Genomic DNA, 22,709 nt, shown 5'->3' with positions numbered 1-22,709 from the left:
CCTGGTGTTTAAGGCATTTTAGTCGTCTCTTACGACACACATGGGTTACGGAGTAACAATTCTGTTCTACTTTCCCATGGAGATAAGAGGAAATAAACAAGGACAAGAACTAGCAAGAAAATAGAGGGGTGTGTATATATATGCTTCTACATGGATGTGTAGTGTAACCTAGGTGTAAGCAGTAGCAAGACGTACCTGAAATCTTTTATATTTATGAGACAGAAAAAAAGACACCAGCAATCCTACCATCATGTAAAACAATTATCAACACATCGGTCGTCTCCCACCAAGGCAGGCTGGCCCGAAAAAGAAAAACTTTCCATACTACGGGCGGGGATTGAACCCGCGACCAGAGAGTCTCAAAACTCCAGACCGTCACGTTAGCCACTGGACCAGCTAGCCACAATAAGATTCGTCCAACTAGGTATATTTCTACACCATAGGAAGGTTAGCATAGGCACCACTGTGACCACAAATGCAAGTTTTTACAGACGAATTTGTGGTCACAGTGGTGCCTATGCTAACCTTCCTATGGTGTAGAAATATACCTAGTTAGACGAATCTTATTGTGGCTAGCTGGTCCAGTGGCTAACGTGACGGGCTGGAGTTTTGAGACTCTCTGATCGCGGATTCTATCCCCGCCCGTGGTATGGTTTGTTTGCAATCGTGTCATTACGATTTCGTGAGTCAAGAAAAACTTTCATCATTCATTCCATTACTGTCTTGTCAGAGGCGTGCTTACACTACAGTTTCAAAACTGTAAAATTATTAACACCCCTCCTTTAGAGTGTAGACACTGTACTTCCATCTCCAGGACTCAAATCCGGCCTGTGTATATATATACATATATATATATATATATATATATATATATATATATATATATATATATATATATATCCACTTCTCCGAGGCTATGGGTCCCACAATTTACACCAGAGGTGGACCCCATCATTATATATATATATATATATATATATGTCGTGCCGAATAGGCAGAATTTGCGATCTTGGCTTAAATAGCAACGTTCATCTTGCCATATAGGACAAGTGAAAATTTGTGTAGAAGAGTATTGCTTTCCTTAACAAATTTTGGTAACTGAAAGATTTAAAAAAAAAACTCAAAAATATTGCTGGATTTGTTGTAAATTATGTTTCGAAATCCCTTGGATTATCACACCCGGAAAAGGATAGACTATTGTCCTTAGTCTAAACAAATTTCACTTAGGGAAACTGGAAATTAAGTTTGGAGAGAAATTCTCGAGTTGTCAGTGTCGCATGACAGAGAAAAAAGATGAAATCCAAATGTCTCAGCTGAATCAGCGTCCTTGTTGCTATTTTTGGAATACTTCACAATTGTACAAATATATTTAAGCTGGAAATAGGAATGAAAATAAGTTACCTGTGATATCATAATTTTAATAATCAGTTTACCATTAACCGTGAATTTAGATTCTTTGACGCAAAGTTTAAAAATATCTAGAATGATAGCAGGAAATAAGATTAAATAAGATCTGTGTAGCGAACTTAGTTTGACAGCTTTATTTCTCTTTGTTATCCAGTGGGTTGTAGTCTACATATTATAGAGACAGACAAGTGGTCCAGCCACCAGGATCAAACCTGTGTCTCGGATCCACTGAGAATAACTTAACAGATGTTCTAAAATTCACAGGATTAGGGCAACATTTTAGCTATGTAAAAGATAATAGCCGCAGGTCATTGATAGGAAGAACTGGCAGTTGTCATCCTCATAGGAAATAAGTCAGCCTCTGATCTGCAACAATATATACATGTTAAGGAATTGTCTTTCATAGTTCATGATCAAATAAAAAGTTTCATGCATTTAAATTTGAATATATATATATTTCCAAATGTATTTTTCATCTATTTTTACGTTCAGATCTCTGGGTGATTCAGTGACGAGACAGAACCACAACATCCCCATTTTACTTACCACCTTCAAAACTTAATTTTGGCTACCCATTTTCCGTGAATTCCTTCACATACATTATTTTCTTTACACCTCGACATGTCAAGTCTTCATGTGCTTGTTGCATGCTCAAGTCCAGGTTATGGAGACCATCTCACTGCTTCTGACTCTTCCTGCCACATTGTCTAACATCATTCTATCTCAAAATTTATACACCCTCTCAATTAGCATACCTTGTTCCATTATTTCTAAGTGATCAAACCACCTCGATAACTTCCTCTTCCTAAATTGTACATTTAATACGACCTTTCTCTCTTATAATTTTTTTTGCTTTATTTTATATGCATATAACTGAAAATACACACTGGTTTCAAACAACAGATCTCCACTGTCTCCAGATTCCTCCTCGAAGGAACTTTGAATAACAATGCTTTATATCCATGAAAAAGTGTTGGCGTTTTTATACCTACATTCCATTTTCTGTAAACATTGACAATATTCTATCTTTACACACCTCAACACTATCAACCATCTTTCCTTCATCAAATCTGTGATTCACCTCTTCTTTCATACATTTTCGTAAGCCTTCTTATAGTCAAGGGAAATGCCACCTACTCATCCACTACTTTCTTGCTTATTCTCTTTTATCTTGTCACAGAGCTTCGGTTAGGTTGGTAAGACAGGATTTACCTTCTCTAAGTCCAAACTAACTGTACTTGATGACTATGGATTTAAAGGTGCTACACAACTCTAAGTTATGTTTTTAGTTACCTTAGACAAGTACAACAAGGTAACCAACCAGCAGTTCACTGCGGCTGTCTATCCTGTGTTTTTCATTGATTGGTAGAATTTTATTAGTGGCTCACAGCGCCTTTGTTCATTGTTTTATTCTTTGTCTTAGGTTTATATTTCAACTACTGTTGTAATAAAATTATATAGTCTCTTCTGAGTTACAGTATTCTCTTTTTGCTCTTTGCTGTTCCTCACTGAGCATATCATAAATTCTTTTTTGAACCAAAGTTCACTTTTCACAGACCTCGTTAATCGCCAGTTCTTCTCCTCTTTTCTTAAGTTGTATCACTTAATCCTTTAGTTCTTCTACTTTCTGATGGACTTTCGACGCCATGTCACGTTTATATTGATGCTCCAGCTCTCACCCTCATGTACCTTAATCTGGCTTTTCTGTTTGCGTATCTATTGTTTTTTTTTTCAATACTGTGCTTTCTGTAGTTTTCCCATGCTCTCTGTCTTTGGCTCTCAATACCTATGATCATATTATAAGCACTCTTCTAAGATTTTTCTCACTGGTATTTATCTGTCCACTGCCTCCCGGTTCTTTCCTGCTAGACACTTGCTCGTTTTCTCCTTCCTCTGATTGTATTCCGGAAGTCATCTGTAATTTGTTTTTCTCTCTTTTCATTTTCTAATCTTCATTCCAGATTCATTTCCATCAATTAACTTTAAGAACAGCGTGATTGCTTGCTGTCACTGAGTACTTGTATTTTATTTCTCCTCAGGAATAAATGTTAGGATTAATATCGCTAAATAATCTCCTCCTCTCTCCAACACTACTTAACATCCATATATCAGGTTCCCCGTGCAGTTCAAATTTTATTCCTTTACCTGAAGTTTACCTGGAGAGAGTTCCGGGGGTCAACGCCCCCGCAGCCCGGTCTGTGACCAGGCCTCATGGTGGATCAGGGCGTGATCAACCAGGCTGTTAATGCTGGCTGCAAGCAAGCCAACGTACGAACCACAGACCGGCTGGTCAGGTACCGACTTTAGGTGCTTGTCCAGTGCCTGCTTGAAGACAGCCAGGGATCTATTGTTAGTTCCACTTATGTATGCTGGGAGGCAACTGAACAGTCTTGGGCCCCTGACACTTATTGTGTTGTCTCTTAACATGCTAGTGGCACTCCTGCTTTTCATTGGGGGATGTTGCATCGTCTGCCGAGTCTTTTGCTTTCGGAGAGAATGATTTTCGTTTGTAAGTTTGGTACTAGACCCTCTAGAATTTTCCAGGTGTATATAATCATGTATCTCTCCCGCCTGCATTCCAGGGAGTACAGGTTCAGGAACTTCAAGGGCTCCCAGTAATTGAGGTATTTTATCTCAGTTATGTGTGCCGTGAAGGTTCTCTGTACATTTTCTAGGTCAGCAATTTCACCTGCCTTGAAAGGTGCTGTCAATGTGCAGCAATATTCCAGCCTAGATAGAACAAGCGACCTGAAGTGTGAGATTGGTATCCCTAGTTTTGAAGGTTCTCATTATCCATCCTGTCATTTATCTAGCAGATGCGATAGACGCGATGTTATGGTCCTTGAAGGTGAGATCCTCCGACATGATCACTCCCAGATGTTTGACGTTAGTTTTTCGCTCTATTGTGTGGTTGGAATTTGTTTAATACTCCGATGAAGTTTTAATTTCCTCACATTTACCATATCGGAGTAATTGAAATTTCCCATTGTTGAACTTCATATTGTTTTCTGCAACCCATTGAAAGATTTGTTTGATGTCCGCCTTGAGCCTTGCAGTGTTTGCAATGGAGGACACTGTCATGCAGATTCGTGTGTCATCTGCAAAGGAAGACACGGTGCTGTGGCTGACATCCTTGTCTGTCAGATATGAGGATGAGGAACAAAATGGGAGCGAGTACTGTGCCTTGCGGAACAGAGCTTTTCACCATAGCCGCCTCAGACTTTACTCTGTTGACTACTACTCTTTGTGTTCTGTTAGTAAGGAAATTATAGATCCATCTACCAACTTTTCCTATTATTCCTTTGGCACGCATTTTGTGCGCTATTACATCATGGTCACACTTGTCGAAGGCTTTTCAAAGTCTGTGTATATTACATCCGCATTCTTTTTGTCTTCTAGTGCATCAAGGACCTTGTCGTAGTGATCCAGTAGTTGGGACAGGCAAGAGCAATCTGTTCTAAACCCATGTTGCCCTGGGTTGTGTAACTGATGGGTATCTAGATGGGTGGCGATCTTGCTTCTTAGGACCCTTTCAAAGATTTTTATGATATGGGATGTTAGCGTTGTGTTTAAAATCTCCATCGATCATTAGTTTTCTTTTGACCTTGATGATTCTCTTTGTATTATTGTTGGTAGAATTACCAACAATATGTTAGGTAAAAGGACACAAGTGCAACTAATGTGACTTTTTACTGGGGCAACGTTTCGATCGACAAAGTTCCTGGAGAGCGAAATGTTGCCACATTTAAATGCCACATTAGTTGCACTTGTGTCCTTTTACCTTTTACCTTTGCCGCTTCCTCTGTGGTAGTTATCATTTGCTCTTATGTGTATGTGTGTGTATGTGTGTGTGTGTGTACTCACCTAGTTATACTCACCTAGTTGAGGCTGCAAGGGTCGAGTCCAAGCTCCTGGCTCCGCCTCTTCACTGGTCGCTACTAGGTCACTCTCCCTGAACCGTGAGTTTTATCATACCTCTGCTTAAAGCTATGTATGGATCCTGCCTCCACTACATCGCTTCACAAACTATTCCACTTCCTGACTACTCTGTGGCTGAAGAAATACTTCCTAACATCCCTGTGATTCATCTGTGTCTTCAACTTCCAACTGTGTCCCCTTGTTGCTGTGTCCCATCTCTTGAACATCCTGTCTTTGTCCACCTGGTCAATTCCTCTCAGTATTTTGTATGTCGTTATCATGTCCCCCCTATCTCTCTTGTCCTCCAGTGTCGTCAGGTTGATTTCCTTTAACCTCTCCTCGTAGGACATACCTCTTAACTCTGAGACTAGTCTTGTTGCAAACCTTTGCACTTTCTCTAGTTTCTTAACGTGCTTGGCTAGGTGCGGGTCCCAAACTGGTGCCGCATACTCCAATATGGGCCTAACGTACACAGTGTACAGGGTCCTGAACGATTCCTTATTAAGATGCCGGAATGCTGTTCTGAGGTTTGCTAGGCGCCCATATGCTGCAGTAGTTATTTGGTTGATGTGCGCTTTAGGAGACGTGCCTGGTGTTATACTCACCCCAAGATCTTTTTCCTTGAGCGAGGTTTGTAGTCTCTGGGCCCCCTAGACTGTACTCCGTCTGCGGTCTTCTTTGCCCTTCCCCAATCTTCATGACTTTGCACTTAGTGGGGTTGAACGCCAGGAGCCAATTGCTGGACAAGGTCTGCAGCCTGTGTGTGTGTGTGTGTGTGTGTGTGTGTGTACTCACCTATTTGTACTCACCTATTTGTGGTTGCAGGGGTCGAGTCTTAGCTCCTGGCCCCGCCTCTTCACCGGTTGCTACTGGGTCCTCTCTCTCCCTGCTCCATGAGCTTTATCAAACCTCGTCTTAAAACTATGTATGGTTCCTGCCTCCGCTACGTCACTTTCTAGGCTATTCCACTGCCTGACAACTCTGTGACTGAAGAAATACTTCCTAATATCTCTGACTCATCTGTGTATTCAACTTCCAATTGTGACCTCTTGTTTCTGTGTCCCCTCCCTGGAACATCCTGTCTTTGTCCATCTTGTCTATTCCGCACAGTATTTTATATGTCGTCATCATGTCTCCCCTGACCCTCCTGTCCTCTAGTGTCGTCAGGCCGATTTCCCTTAACCTTTCTTCATAAGACATTCCCCTTAGCTCTGGAGCTAACCTTGTCGCAAACCTTTGCACTTTCTCTAGTTTCTTGACGTGCTTTATCAAGTGCGGGTTCCAAACAGGTGCTGCATACTCCAGTATGGGCCTGACGTGCTCGGTGTACAGTGTCTTGAACGACTCCTTATTAAGGTATCGGAACGCTGTTCTCAGGTTTGCCAGGCGCCCATATGCTGCAGCAGTTACGTGGTTGATGTGTGCTTCCGGAGACATGCTCGGTGTTATCCTCACTCCAAGATATTTCTCCTTGAGCGAGGTTTGCAGTCTTTGGCCACCTAGCCTATACTCTGTCTGCGGTCTTCTGTGCCCTTCCCCTATCTTCATGACTTTGCATTTGGCGGGATTAAATTCGAGAAGCCAGTTGCTAGACCAGGTGTCCAGTCTGTCCAGGTCTCTTTGAAGTCCTGCCCGGTCCTCATCTGATTTAATTCTCCTCATTAACTTCACATCGTCTGCGAACAGGGACACTTCTGAGTCTAACCCTTCCATCATGTTCATTATACCAGAAATAGCACTGGTCCTAGGACCGACCCCTGTGGGACCCTGCTCGTCACAGGTGCCCACTGACTCGCTGTTGCCTCCCTGTCAGGTATTCTCTGATCCATAGCAGTGCCCTTCCTGTTATATGAGCCTGATCCTCTAGCTTCTGCACTAATCTCTTGTGAGGAACTGTGACAAAAACCTTCTTGCAGTCCAAGAAGATGCAATCAACCCACTCCTCTCTCTCGTGTCATACTTCTGTTACTTTATCATAAAACTCCAGAAGGTTTGTGACACAGGATTTTCCTTTCATGAATCCATGCTGGTTGGCGTTTATACTCTTGTTCCATTCCAGGTGCTCCACCACTCTCCTCCTGATAATCTTCTCCATAGCTTTGCATACTATACACGTCAGTGACACAGGTCTATAGTTTAGTGCCTCTTTTCTGTCTCCTTTTTTAAAAATGGGAACTACATTTGCCGTCTTCCATACCTCAGGTAGTTGCCCAGTTTCCAGGGACATGTTGAAGATTGTGGTAAGTGGCACACACAACATATCCGCTCCCTCTCTAAGGACCCACGGGGAGATGTTGTCCGGTCCCATTGCCTTTGATGTATCGATGCCCCTTAGCAGTTTCTTCACCTCATCTGTATGTCATCCAACACTTGTTGGTATATTCATTGCTGGTGTCCCCATCTGGTCTGTTCCCCGAGAGGCCTTCCTGTCTCCACTGTAAATACTTCCTTAAATCTCATGTTGAGCTCCTCACATACCTCTTGATCGTTTCTTGTGAGTTCTCCACCTTCTTTCCTCAGCCTTATCACCTGGTCTTTGACTGTTGTCTTCCTCCTAATGTGGCTATACAGCAGTTTCGGGTCAGTTAGTTACCATTTTGTCCTAGACACATGTCGCTTAGACACTAGGCCTGCTGCATATGTATATGTGTGTGTGTGTGTGTGTGTGTGTGTGTGTGTGTGTGTGTGTGTGTGTGTGGATGTGTTCACCTATTGAAATACGCCTGTTAGTAGTTGTAGGGGTTACGTCTCAGCTCATGGTCCTGCCTTTAAACCGCTTGATGAATATACTCCCTTCTCGTCTCCTAGTCCGTCACACCTAGTTTTAAAACTACGTATAGAACCTGCTTTGAGCTGAATTTACCTCAATATAACTGTGGAAAATACTGTATATTTTCCGGAAATACGGTAATTTATAGGTAAATAGATGCCCTATATTGTATTTAATAAAAGTGTATTTTTAAAAAGAGGAGTCGCCATTTGGTTTCAATGAGCCAAGCAAACGTTAGTGTAATGGGAAGAATTTTTCGTGGTCTAGAGGTTAAAATTGGGTTGACACCTCTCAAATAGGAGGCAAAATTGTTGGATGTGCAGTCCTGCATAACTTGAGATATCAGGCGACTGAACAAGACAGCTCCAGGAACCTCAGATAAGTCTGTTATGTTATAACTCTGGCCAGTTGTTATTTTCATGTATAGACAGTGAGGTTTTCTGAGTATGATACAACTTAATCTCCAGTCAAATTGGTGAGTGTTATGATTAAGATATATTCTCTGTTATATAAATTTGTGTATATACTATAATCCTTTTTTAATTTTAATATACAGTCCACAAATCTATATATTTACCAGCATTCCTGGTGATGTATATTTCATTTAATTAATAGGTCCAGAGCAACTTGTGGATATGACAGTGGTAGGTATCGAAGGGGGACATTTTTTGCGACCTAGGTGTCCCAAATTCCAACTTGTCTAACTGATAAATAAAAATTATCTATGTTCATTTACTGTTATGTATATAATGATACATCCAAGTAAATGTAATTTTCCACATTTAATTTGCCCGTTGGTCCTCCTTGAACCGGAGGTAATTAGTGAAGTCATTAAATAGTTAATTAATAATTATATGTGAAATAACAGAAGGAGGTGGATGTTAAGTTCACAAATTTACTTAATGTGTAGTGGATTATAATTATTACAATATTAATTTGGATAAGTCAAGTGTGGCTAAAGATTATATTAATGTGTATAAGTGTATGTGTAATTGATAAGCCAAGTGTAGCTAATTATATTAATGTGTATATTAATTTTGCAAAGCCAAAGTGGCTAGGATTTATATTAATGTATTTGTATAATATTAATTTGACAAGATAATTCTGGCCAAGATTTATATCAGTGTATGTGTAATTGATAAGCCAAGTGTAACTAATATTAATGTGTATAATAATTTTCCTATGCCAAATTCTGGCAAGGATTTATTAATTTGTATAATATTAATTTTGATAAACCAAGGCTGGCTAAAGGTTTGTATTAATGTACATTTAAAATTTATATAATTTTCTTACATGTAATTGCTAAGCTCAGGTAGCTAGGATTTATTCAAAGGTAAGTTGTACTATTTACATTTATAAAGTGCATAATTTAGTACATAATCAGTGTTATTAAGTTGAATTTAATACATTACATCATGGCTGAAAATGAGGAAATTAATACAGAAGACAAACATATGGAATATAGAGCAAATAAAGCATCACTGCAAGCTAGAAAGGGTCATGTAACCAAGACATATAATAAATGTTTGGAATTAATGAATCAAGAAACTGTGAATACTGATGATTTAAAATTGTATTTAGATGCTTTAAGTAATAGACATGATTCATACAAATTATATTACAACAAATATGAAGGAGATTTGTTAGTAAACTGTGTAGATGAGACTGAAGTAGATCTCATGATTAATCAGTATTATGAATTAGAGGAAAAGATTCTTTCTTGTAAAAGTCAGGCCTTGAATAAATTAAAATGTGTAAACCAGGCAGTTGGTCAGTCTGCATTAACAAATAAGATGTCTTTGCCAAAACTCCCAGAACTATGTTTACCTGTATTTAATCCTGGTGAAAATTGGGAGGAATTTTGGTCAATTTTTAAAGCAGCTGTGCATGACAGGAGTGACCTAGCCTGTGTAACTAAATTATTTTACCTCAAAGGACAGGTAAGAGGAGATGCTCACATACTGATACAAGCGTTTCGAAATGTAGATGACTCTTACAAGGAAGCAGTTGACTTGTTGAAGGTCACTTATGGTAATATAGAACAAAGTAGGTTGGATCTAGTGAATTTTTTTTTTTTTTTTTTTTTTTTTTTTATCACACTGGCCGATTCCCACCAAGGCAGGGTGGCCCGAAAAAGAAAAACTTTCACCATCATTCACTCCATCACTGTCTTGCCAGAAGGGTGCTTTACACTACAGTTTTTAAACTGCAACATTAACACCCCTCCTTCAGAGTGCAGGCACTGTACTTCCCATCTCCAGGACTCAAGTCCGGCCTGCCGGTTTCCCTGAATCCCTTCATAAATGTTACTTTGCTCACACTCCAACAGCACGTCAAGTATTAAAAACCATTTGTCTCCATTCACTCCTATCAAACACGCTCACGCATGCCTGCTGGAAGTCCAAGCCCCTCGCACACAAAACCTCCTTTACCCCCTCCCTCCAACCCTTCCTAGGCCGACCCCTACCCCGCCTTCCTTCCACTACAGACTGATACACTCTTGAAGTTATTCTGTTTCGCTCCATTCTCTCTACATGTCCGAACCACCTCAACAACCCTTCCTCAGCCCTCTGGACAACAGTTTTGGTAATCCCGCACCTCCTCCTAACTTCCAAACTACGAATTCTCTGCATTATATTCACACCACACATTGCCCTCAGACATGACATCTCCACTGCCTCCAGCCTTCTCCTCGCTGCAACATTCATCACCCATGCTTCACACCCATATAAGAGCGTTGGTAAAACTATACTCTCATACATTCCCCTCTTTGCCTCCAAGGACAAAGTTCTCTGTCTCCACAGACTCCTAAGTGCACCACTCACTCTTTTTCCCTCATCAATTCTATGATTCACCTCATCTTTCATAGACCCATCCGCTGACACGTCCACTCCCAAATATCTGAATACGTTCACCTCCTCCATACTCTCTCCCTCCAATCTGATATTCAATCTTTCATCACCTAATCTTTTTGTTATCCTCATAACCTTACTCTTTCCTGTATTCACCTTTAATTTTCTTCTTTTGCACACCCTACCAAATTCATCCACCAATCTCTGCAGCTTCTCTTCAGAATCTCCCAAGAGCACAGTGTCATCAGCAAAGAGCAGCTGTGACAACTCCCACTTTGTGTGTGATTCTTTATCTTTTAACTCCACGCCTCTTGCCAAGACCCTCGCATTTACTTCTCTTACAACCCCATCTATAAATATATTAAACAACCACGGTGACATCACACATCCTTGTCTAAGGCCTACTTTTACTGGGAAAAAATTTCCCTCTTTTCTACATACTCTAACTTGAGCCTCACTATCCTCGTAAAAACTCTTCACTGCTTTCAGTAACCTACCTCCTACACCATACACTTGCAACATCTGCCACATTGCCCCCCTATCCACCCTGTCATACGCCTTTTCCAAATCCATAAATGCCACAAAGACCTCTTTAGCCTTATCTAAATACTGTTCACTTATATGTTTCACTGTAAACACCTGGTCCACACACCCCCTACCTTTCCTAAAGCCTCCTTGTTCATCTGCTATCCTATTCTCCGTCTTACTCTTAATTCTTTCAATTATAACTCTACCATACACTTTACCAGGTACACTCAACAGACTTATCCCCCTATAATTTTTGCACTCTCTTTTATCCCCTTTGCCTTTATACAAAGGAACTATGCATGCTCTCTGCCAATCCCTAGGTACCTTACCCTCTTCCATACATTTATTAAATAATTGCACCAACCACTCCAAAACTATATCCCCACCTGCTTTTAACATTTCTATCTTTATCCCATCCAGATCACACTTACAAAGGTTTACAGCAGTTTAGAGTTAACTGGAGAGCACTCTCAAAACTTTAAGTAATAAATATAATCTGAAGGAATCAGACTGGTTATTGAGTGCCATGGTGCAGAATAAATTAAGCTATAAAACACTTGAATAGGACTCAAACAAATATCACAAAGGTTATTTTGGTCTGGAGGAAATAAGACTAGGTCTACAAGAATTAATTGTGCAATTGCAGACCAGCCAACCAACTCATTTTAAAGATGCAACACATAATAACTCTGACGTATCTGTCAAGTTTCACAAAGGGAAAAATTATCCCAATGGTAATCAAATTTCATTTCCTAAAAAGAGTTGCATAGGTGCATATCAAGTGTCAGGAATCAGAAATAATGATTCTCCACAAGGTAAGACGAATAAGTACCCTCCTAAGAGTAGCCCAGTTAATAAGAAACCAGTCAAAGAAAAGAGAGATTGTCTCTTCTGCAAGGGTACTCATTTTTCTAAGAATTGCAATGCATACAATTCATGGAATGATAAAGTTGAAAGATTGGAGGAACTTGACAGATGTATCAGGTGTTTGGGTAATCACAATGTAAAGGATTGTTATGCCAAATTAAACTTCTGTTATCAATGTCACAAAGGAAGACACCATATAGTCATGTGTAAAGGTCTGTATGATAATGTTGATAATAATGATAATGTTGACAATCCTGACACAACAGTGGCTTATGTAAAAATTGCTGCTAATGTTATTAATGATGGTTTTGCTGAAGTAGCCTTACCTGTGTTACAGGTAAAAATTGATGATAAAAGGCATAAATCAAAAAAATGTAACTGCATTATTAGACATAAGAACATAAGAACGAAGGAACACTGCAGAAGGCCTACTGGCCCATGCGAGGCAGGTCCAAGTCTCCTACCGGCTTAAGCCAATGCACCCAACCTAGTCAGGTCAGGTCACATTGACTTAAGGGAGGAACACGGCAACCGACCTGTTAGCACAAGCTATCAGGTCTAACTCACACCCACCCACATCTACTCATGTATTTATCCAACCTATTTTTAAAGCTACACAACGTTCTGGCCTCTATAACGGTACTTGGGAGTTTGTTCCACTCATCCACAACTCTATTACCAAACCAGTACTTTCCTATATCCTTCCTGAATCTGAATTTTTCCAACTTAAAACCATTGCTGCGAGTCCTGTCTAGGCTAGATATTTTCAGCACACTATTTACATCCCCTTTATTTATTCCTGTCTTCCACTTATACACCTCAATCATATCCCCCCTAATTCTACGTCTTTCTAGAGAGTGCAGTTTCAGGGCCCTTAGTCTATCCTCATAGGGAAGGTTTCTGATACATGGGATCATCTTTGTCATCCTCCTTTGTACATTTTCCAGAGAATTTATATCCATTCTGTAATACGGTGACCAAAACTGTGCAGCATAATCTAAATGAGGCCTAACCAAGGATGTATAGAGTTGAAGAACAACCTGAGGACTCCTATTATTTATGCTTCTTGATATGAAGCCAAGGATTCTATTAGCTTTATTGCGAACACTTATGCACTGTTGTCTTGGTTTCAGATTACTGCTAACCAGAACTCCTAAATCTTTTTCGCAATCCGTAATATTAAGATCTACATTATTTAGTTTATATGTGGCATGGTTATTGTCCTGTCCAACATTTAGAACTTTGCATTTGTCTATATTAAACTGCATCTGCCACTTCTCCGACCACTGCATCAGTCTATTCAAATCTTCCTGGAGTGCTCGAATGTCCTCGTCAGAATGAATTCGACGGCCTATTTTGGTGTCATCGGCAAACTTGCCGATGTCGCTCTTTCTGCCCTCATCTATGTCGTTTATGTAGATTGTGAACAGCAGGGGGCCCAACACTGACCCCTGTGGAACACCGCTCGTGACGCTACCCCACTCTGATTTCTCCCCATTTATGCAAACTCTCTGCTGCCTATTTGTCAACCATGCCTCTATCCAGGAAAAAATTTCTCCTCCTATTCCATGTGCTTTAATTTTCCTCAATAGTCTCTGATGTGGGACCCTGTCAAAAGCCTTACTGAAGTCCATATACACAATATCATATTCATTACCATGATCTACCTCCTCAAATACCTTAGTGAAAAAAGTTAATAAATTCGTAAGGCAGGAACGCCCCTTTGTAAAACCATGCTGAGATTCGTTGATTAATTTATGCTTTTCAAGGTGGCTACGAACTGCCTCGGCAATTATTGATTCCATAAATTTTCCCACTATGGAGGTTAGGCTTATTGGTCTATAGTTCGAAGCTAAGGACCTGTCACCTGTTTTGAAAATAGGTATCATATTTGCCATTTTCCACTTATCTGGCACCATGCCAGTTTGTAGTGATATGTTGAAAAGATTAGCCAAAGGTGTGCTAAGCTCCTCTTTACATTCCTTTAGAACCCTTGCATACAGTTCATCAGGGCCTGGGGATTTGTTAGGTTTTAATTTATCTATTTGCCTAAGGACCATGTCACTTGTGACCCTAATAGTGCACAGTTTATTATCGTCCTGTTCTACATAATTTATCATTACTGGAATATCGCTGGTATCCTCCTGTGTAAAAACTGAGAGGAAGTATGTGTTAAAAATTCTACACATTTCCTTATCACTGTCAGTGAGCTGACCCGAGGAACTTTTGAGTGGGCCTATCTTGTCCCTGATCTTACTTCTGTATACCTGAAAGAATCCTTTTGGGTTAGTCTTCGATTCTCTTGCAACTTTAACCTCATAATCTCTTTTTGCTTTTCTAATTCCCTTTTTTATTTCTCTCTTTAACTGAATATATCGATTTCTTAATTGCCCCTCTCCTCTTTTGATTTGCCTATATATGCCTCTCTTTTGACCAATCAGATATTTTAATCTATTGTTCATCCATTTAGGATCATTTTTGTTTGATCTGATTTCCCTATTTGGAACATAATTTGACTGAGCAGCTAGAACTATGCCCTGGAAAGCATCATATCGGCAACCATCACCACCTACCTGACCCTTAGTCAGGTCATTCCAGTTCAGCCCACCTAAGTAATTTTTCAGTCCTATGAAATCAGCCAAGCGAAAGTCAGGGACGGAGACTTGATTGCCATTATTAGGGGAATTCCATGATATATTAAAACTGAGTGATTTGTGATCACTCTCCCCAAGCTCATCATTAACCTCAAGATTATTAATTAGTGTTTCCCTACTGGCAAGAACCAAGTCAAGGAGGTTATTTCCCCTAGTTGGCTCTGTCACAAACTGTTTTAAAAAACAATCCTGGATCGTATCAAGAAAGTCACCCGACTCTAAATTTCCTGTCAAATTGCTCCAGTCAATCTGTCTATAGTTGAAATCTCCCATTAGCACAACATTTTCGTATGTAGATGCCTTACGAATTTCGTCCCATAGAAGTTTACTGCACTCCCTATCAAGATTTGGGGCCCTGTAAATCACACCCAAAATTAGTTTTTCTCGGCCCTCGAGAAGCTGTAACCAAACAGATTCAGTGGCTGACGCTTCTGATTTAATATCTTGTCTAACACAACAATTTAAATTGTCTCTGACATACATCGCTACTCCACCACCTTTCCTGTTGACCCTGTCAGTGTGGAATAATTTATAGCCTTGTATGTGACATTCAGAGGGCATCTCTCTATCTTTCAGATTGAGCCAGGTCTCTGTTATAGCAATAATATCTATGTTTCCTGCACTTGCAATTAATCTTAGCTCATCTATCTTATTTCTAACACTCCTGCTATTAGTATAGTAAACCTTAAGGGAGCTAGTCCCTTGCTGCCCTCTGCTGTCCCCCTTTGTTTGCTGACCTGTTCTATTGTCTTTATTTATAACTTCATGCTGAATGCCTTTTATACATTTACTGTTTCCAACCCTAGTGTTGCAACCTGCTTGTTTCCCACACACACCCATACCTCTATCTTCCATCAGTTTAAAATCATAGGCATTTCACCAATGGCCTTCTCAATCGAGTCTGCAAGTGCTACCACCCCTGTCCCAGAGAGATGTACCCCATCCCTTGCATACATATCATGTTTGCCATAAAAGTTGTTCCAGTTGTCAATGAATGGGATTGCAAGTTCCTTGCAGTATCTGTCTAGCCAGCAATTTACACCAATTGCCCTAGACAACCATTCATTTCCTACTCCCCTTCTAGGCAAGATGCTACATATGATTGGGATCCCTCCCTTAGACTTAATGAAATCTATAGCTGACCTGTACTTATCTAGCAGCTCTTCTCTCCTACCCTTCCCAATATCATTTCCACCAGCACTGAGACAGATAATGGGCTTGTTCCCATTACCTGACATGATATTATCCAGCCTGTTGACAATGTCCCCAACACCAGCTCCAGGGAAGCACACTCTCTCATCTTCTTATTCCTATTACAAAAAGCACGGTCAATATATCTTACCTGAGAGTCACCAACCACAAGAATGCGCTTACCTTCATTAGCAGGGGCAGTAGTACCCTTACCTTCACTGGCCACTGAAGTACATTCATCCTGGAGAACAGAGAAGCGATTTCCTACCTTCAGATCTTCACTCTTAACTTTCCTTACTCTGATGCGCCTCCCATTACTGTGAACCACTCGCCACTTGTAGCAGGTGCTGGGCTGCACCTCACTGCTGGTAGCCGTTGCTACCTCCCCAACTACAGCCTCCTCACAGCAAGAGACAGACTGCACCTCACTGCTAGAAGTCTCATTCCCCACAACTCCAGCCACCTCACACTCTCTCCCAGACCCATTGAGGTGGACCTTCAGCCTCCTAATCTCCTGGAGAAGCAAGACCTCCTCCTTCAACTCTCCAACCTCAGTTTTTAAAACACTGCAGAAGCAAGCCATGCTTTGTAACCGTCCACGCTAATCCCCAAAGCAGCTCAGGGTCTGTGACCTCACGTGACGACTGACCACTGACGACTGACCAAGGATCCCAGCGTACTTTCATTAAACGTAAATGTCTTAATGGTATGAAACTACAGATGGGATATCCTACAACTCTAAAATTATCTGATTTTCTCTCAGATAAAAGAGCTCAATTGTATGACACTATTTATGTAACTGTCATGTTGGGAAATGAGAAAAAACGTGTTAATGCAGTAATTGTAGATAGACTTCCAGAGAAAATATCTACAGTAGGGCTTAGTAAAGCTACAGAAAGACTTTCACATAATGTAAATTTAGCACCTTCTGGTGTAAGTGATGATTCTGTAGGTCCAATATTTTGGTAGGTAGTGACTATTATGCCTCCTTTGTAAAAGGTATGGGAAAGAAATGTGGTGTCACCCTTTTGAAGACTACAGGAGGCCATGTAATGTATGGTAGGATTCCTCGTAATAATAATTCATGACTAGAGGAAACTACGAATACCATAACTGTGTGTCTTACTCATGAAATCGTACCCCAGTATAATTCTTCCATAGAGGATGGTGTTGAGCCAGTGCATAAATTGTGGGAATTAGACAGCATTGGAATAAATGTAAATGAAGAAAGTCCAGATGATTCTTTTACTCAGGATCAATAAATGAGAGATGTAAAATTTGAATCTGGACAATACTGGGTGAGAATTCCGGGGAGACTGAACCATCCAGAATTGCCCACTAATTACAGAATGGCATATGGACAGTTAAAGGCTCAGCTCCACGAACTGAGTAAGACACCAGAATTGTTAACTGCCTATAATGATATAATTGCTGAACAATTAATTAATAAATTTATAGAAGAGGTACCTCCTGAGCAAGCCAAAATTTATGGTCACTATTTGCCACATCACGGAGTGAAGAAGGATTCTAAGACCACTCCTCTGAGAATTGCGTTTAATTGTAGTGCCAGGAGTAACAAAAATGTACATAGTTTAAATGACTGTTTGATGACAGGTCCGTCGTTGACAGAAAAATTAGGAGATATCTTATTAAATTTCAGAGTGAAGCATTATGCCTTTATGGCTGACATAAGTAAAGCTTTCCTAAGAGTGGATTTACAAGAGGCTGACCGGGATTGTACCCGCTTCTTATGGCCTGAGAATCCTATTGACCCACTTAGCCCTCTGAAAACCTTTCGCTTTAGGAGCGTGTTATTTAGTGCTATATCCAGTCCGTTCCTACTTCAAGCAACGATAAATGCACACCTTAAATGCATGGAAAGTCCATTGAGTAAAGTAATGAGCAAACAATTTTATGTGGACAATTTCCTGGGCGTGGCGTCAACTGAAGAGGAACTGTTAATGACTTATGGAGAGGCTAATAAAATAATGCAAAGTGCAAATATGCCTCTGAGGGAATGGAATAGTAATTCGTCCAAATTAAAGGACAAAATAAGTAAAGATTTCCCTGGAGATGAAGTGCCAAAATGTAGTAATGTATTGGGTTTAACTTGGGATACTGAGAGAGATTTGTTAATGTTAAAACTTAATAATTGCAGTATGCCCAATAAATTAACTAAGAGAGTTTTGCTTGCTGAAGTTTCCAAATGTTTTGATCCACTAGGTTTAGTGTCACCCCTTACTATAAGAGGGAAATTATTAATACAGGAAGCATGGAAACTTAAATGTGCTTGGGATGAAATACTACCTGAGGAATTCATTAACAGGTGGGATGAATTAATTGGTGATTATGAAAAAATTCCAATGTTGGAGTTCCCATGCCAGGTGGCCAATCCAAATGGGAAAAATGTACTCCACATTTTTTGTGATGCTTCAAAATTGGCATATGGAGTAGTTGCTTTCCTTCAATGTAATAGTGTTATTTCTCTTGTTATGTCTAAGGCTAAAGTGTCTCCAATTAAATCATGTACCTTACCTCAGTTGGAATTAACAGCCATTTATGTAGGTGTCAAATTAGCTAATTATATAAGAAATAAGTTGCAGGAGATAAATATTAGCGACACTGTAATTTGGTCTGATAATGAGGTATCCTTACAATGGATTTGTAATGGAAACAGTAAAATTGTGTACGTACAGAACAGAGTCACTGAAATTAATCAGATGCAAGAGAAGTATAATAGTTTGGGTCAGGATATGTTAACATTTAATCATATACCTGGTGAGGAGAATCCAGCTGATTTCTTGTCTCGAGGTTTACCTTATGCTAAATTTGTAAATGCTGTATCATGGTTTAAAGGACCGAGTTGGTTGGTAAATAAAGCTAATTGGCCTGTACAAAAGGCGTATATTGCTCATGTTGAAATTACTGTGACCACTGCTCCAATAGTTTGTCCTCCCTTAGCCATTGATATAAACAGGTATTCTTCTTTGCCCAAACTAATCAATGTAACTAAGTTGGTGTTCAAATTTCTAAACAAGATGAATATATCATATAAGTTTTCACATCCTCTTGAGTATTGGATAAAGAGGATACAGGAGGAAATCTATGGAAATGAGATTAAATTGATGACGGAAAGAAAAATTGTGAAAGGTTCTATAATAGAGAAATTGGGGCTGTATTTAGAGAACAATGTAATTAGGTGCAGAGGTAGGTTACAAAATGCTGAATTGGATGATTATGCTAAACACCCTATCTTACTGCCCAAAACTCATCATCTAACAAATTTAATTGTTCTAAATGCCCATAAAAATGTAATGCATGGTGGGGTACAAGATACCTTAAATTGTATTAGGGAAACTTTCTGGATTCCACAAGGACGGCAAAGTGTAAAAAGGGTGATTAAATCTTGTGTAATATGTCACCATGTGGATGCCAGATCCTATATGTACCCAGGTCCTCCACCATTGCCAAAGGAGCATGTACAATTAATGAAACCATTTGATGTAACAGGTGTAGACGATAGTGGTCCAATAATTTTAACAGGTACTTCAAATGGTGTTCCACTGAAAGTGTATGTTTGTTTGTTCACCTGTACTGCTACTAGGGCAGTTCATTTAGAAGTGGCACAGGACTTGTCTGCAGAACAGTTTATACAGCTGTTTCGAAAATTTGCAGCTAGGAGATCCTGTCCGAGACTGATGATTTCGGATGCCACAAATTTTATAGCAGGTGCTCAACATTTGATAGAATTAAATAATAGTAACGATGTTCAATCTCTGTTAACCCAACGAGGGTGTACCTGGAAATTTATTACTCCTAGAGCCCCTTAGCAGGGGAGGCTGTACGAAAGACTGATAGGCACAGTGAAGAGGTGTCTCCGTAAAGTACTACACCGGAAGAGAATTAATTTTGAAGAATTCCGTGCAGTGTTAGTGGAAGCAGAAAATCGGATAAATAATAGGCCTCTCTCGTACATGAGTGATACACCTGATGCAGATGTATTAACACCTTCTCACCTAATATGTGGAAGGAAATTGGAAGCTGCCCCTGTCTATAGAGATAATCCGGAAGAAAGTGATGAAGATTACAATGATGCGGCAGTGTTGTGTAATAAATTTAAAATGTTAAATAAAGCAATTGATCATTGGTCTAATGTGTGGCGTAAGGAATATCTTCTTACACTACGTGAACACTTTTATGGTGCGACAGAGGCAGTAAATCGACAGACCATTCAACCAGGTGACATTGTGTTAATTGACATTGAACAACATCGAACATTGTGGCCTCTGGGCAAAGTATTGACATTGTACCCAGATGCACAAGGTGTTGTCAGGAATGTCAAAGTGTTGTGTCGTGGCCAGGAAAGTTTATGCACAATTAATAAATTGATTCCCTTGGAATTAGGTGTTCAAACGTAAATGAAAATCTGAGGGAAAGTGACACGAGTGATATGGAAGATAACACAGACCAAGTGATGCCGGAAGATGAAATCGTAGTAAGATCTACTAGGAGAACAGCCACTCAAGCCAGAACTGGCTGGAATCGTCTCCTAAAGGAAGGAGTAATTTGAGTCGTTTAGCAACGAACTCCGCCCGGCCGCAGTGTGGAAAATACTGAGTATTTTCTGGAAATACGATAATTTATAGGTAAATAGATGCCCTATATTGTATTTAATTAAAGTGTATTTTTAAAAAGAGGAGTCGCCATTTTGGTTTGAATGAGCCAAGTAAATGTTAGTGTAATGAGAAGAGTTTTTCGTGCTCTAGAGGTTAAAATTGGGTTTACACCTCTCAAATAGGAGGCGAAATTGTTGGATGTGCAGTCCTGCATAACTTGAGATATCAGGCGACTGAACAAGACAGCTCCAGGAACCTTAGATAAGTCTGTTATAAGAACATAAGAACATAAGAATGTAGGAACACTGCAGAAGGCCTACTGGCCCATACGAGGCAGGTCCTTATCAAAACGACATCTACCTAAAGCTACTCAAGAAATAACTCCCGTACCCCTTGACACCAATCAAACCCAGCCCCTCCCACTCATATATTTGTCCAGTCTCTTCTTAAAGCTACCCAAGGTCCTAACCTCTATCACCCCACTGGGAAGACTGTTCCACGCATCTACAACTCTGTTAGAAAACCAGTACTTACCTATGTCCTTTCTAAATCTAAATTTATCCAACTTAAATCCATTATTCCTGGTTCTTACCTGGTTCGACACCCTCAGTACTTTGGCAATATAAACACAAATGCAGTATAATGTGATCCTTTATTGACTACGTTTCGCCCACACAGTGGGCTTTTTCAAGTCACAAACAGAACTACCTGGGGTGGAAGGAACGCGAGTATTTATAGTCCGGCTGAGGTCAGGTGAAGAATGCTGCATCTGATGATGTACCGAGTGGGGCTATAGATTGATGGACTGACCACATCGACTCAAGGTTGAGGGACTGATTACCTCATTCTCCTCCTGTTCAAGATTCTCCTTTGTATGGACTGATGAAGCCACTGTGTGGCGAAACGTTTCCTTAATAAAGATACCCAAGAGTTGCACATGTGTCTAATTTATCATCAATGATCTTGATGAAGGAATTACTAGTGATATGAGCAAACTCGCCGATGACACGAAGATAGGTACTTCACCTAGATTATAGCTTCGAGGGTTATTTTCATTACCAAGGGCAAGTACCTTACACTTATCCACATTAAATTTCATCTGCCATTTCTCAGACCAAGACATTAATTTGTTCAAATCGTCCTGGAGTTCATTGATATCCTCCTCAGAGTGAATTATACGGACTATCTTTGTATCATCAGCAAACTTACTCATGTCACTAGTAATCCCTTCATCAAGGTCATTAATGTAAATTATGAACAAGAGAGGGCCTAAAACTGATCCTTGTGGAACGCCACTAGTGACTAATCCCCATTCAGATTTCACTCCATTAATGGTAACTCTCTGCTTTCTATTGGTAAGCCATGCCTCAATCCATGCTAGAACTTTACCTCCTATACCATGAGCTGCCACTTTTCTTAAGAGTCTCTTGTGAGGTACTCTGTCGAAGGCTTTACTAAAATCCAAATAAACAATATCATATTCCTTATCACTGTCAACTGCCTCAAATGTTCTATTGAAGAACGTCAGTAAGTTTGTCAGGCAGGAACGACCTCTCGTGAATCCATGCTGAGATTCATTTATCAAGTTATGCTCTTCAAGGTGACTTCTGATAATGTCAGCTATAATTGATTCTAATAACTTGCCCACTATAGATGTCAGGCTTATTGGACGGTAATTTGAAGGAGTGGACTTATCCCCTGATTTGAATATAGGAACCACATTAGCCATCTTCCACATCTCTGGCACAACACTGGTAAGGATGGACGCATTGAATACACTCGTTAATGGCTGACTAAGCTCCATCTTGCATTCCTTAAGTACCCTTGAAAACAACTCATCGGGTCCCGGGGACTTATTTTGTTTCAGTTTGTCTATCTGTTTAATAACCATGTCCCTCGTGATAGT

The 22,709-nt window shown here is 40.0% G+C and overlaps 1 protein-coding gene across 1 annotated transcript in view; it reads right to left on the bottom strand.

Annotated features, from left to right (window-relative positions):
• Positions 1-1,402: 1,402 nt before the first annotated feature.
• LOC128690805 (venom protein 302) overlaps positions 1,403-22,709 on the bottom strand; it is an 88,346-nt gene continuing 67,039 nt past the window's right edge. Inside the window, exon 5 of the mRNA XM_070088159.1 lies at positions 1,403-1,773. Coding sequence (XP_069944260.1) covers positions 1,748-1,773 — 26 coding nt within the window. The 3' untranslated portion in view covers positions 1,403-1,747. The remainder of the gene's footprint in view (positions 1,774-22,709) is intronic.

Source organism: Cherax quadricarinatus, chromosome 24, assembly GCF_038502225.1.
Source record: "Cherax quadricarinatus isolate ZL_2023a chromosome 24, ASM3850222v1, whole genome shotgun sequence".
Classification (NCBI taxonomy): domain Eukaryota; kingdom Metazoa; phylum Arthropoda; class Malacostraca; order Decapoda; family Parastacidae; genus Cherax; species Cherax quadricarinatus.
The sequence above is the reverse complement of the archived record's forward strand: the minus strand, read 5'-3'. Positions and strand labels throughout refer to the sequence as shown.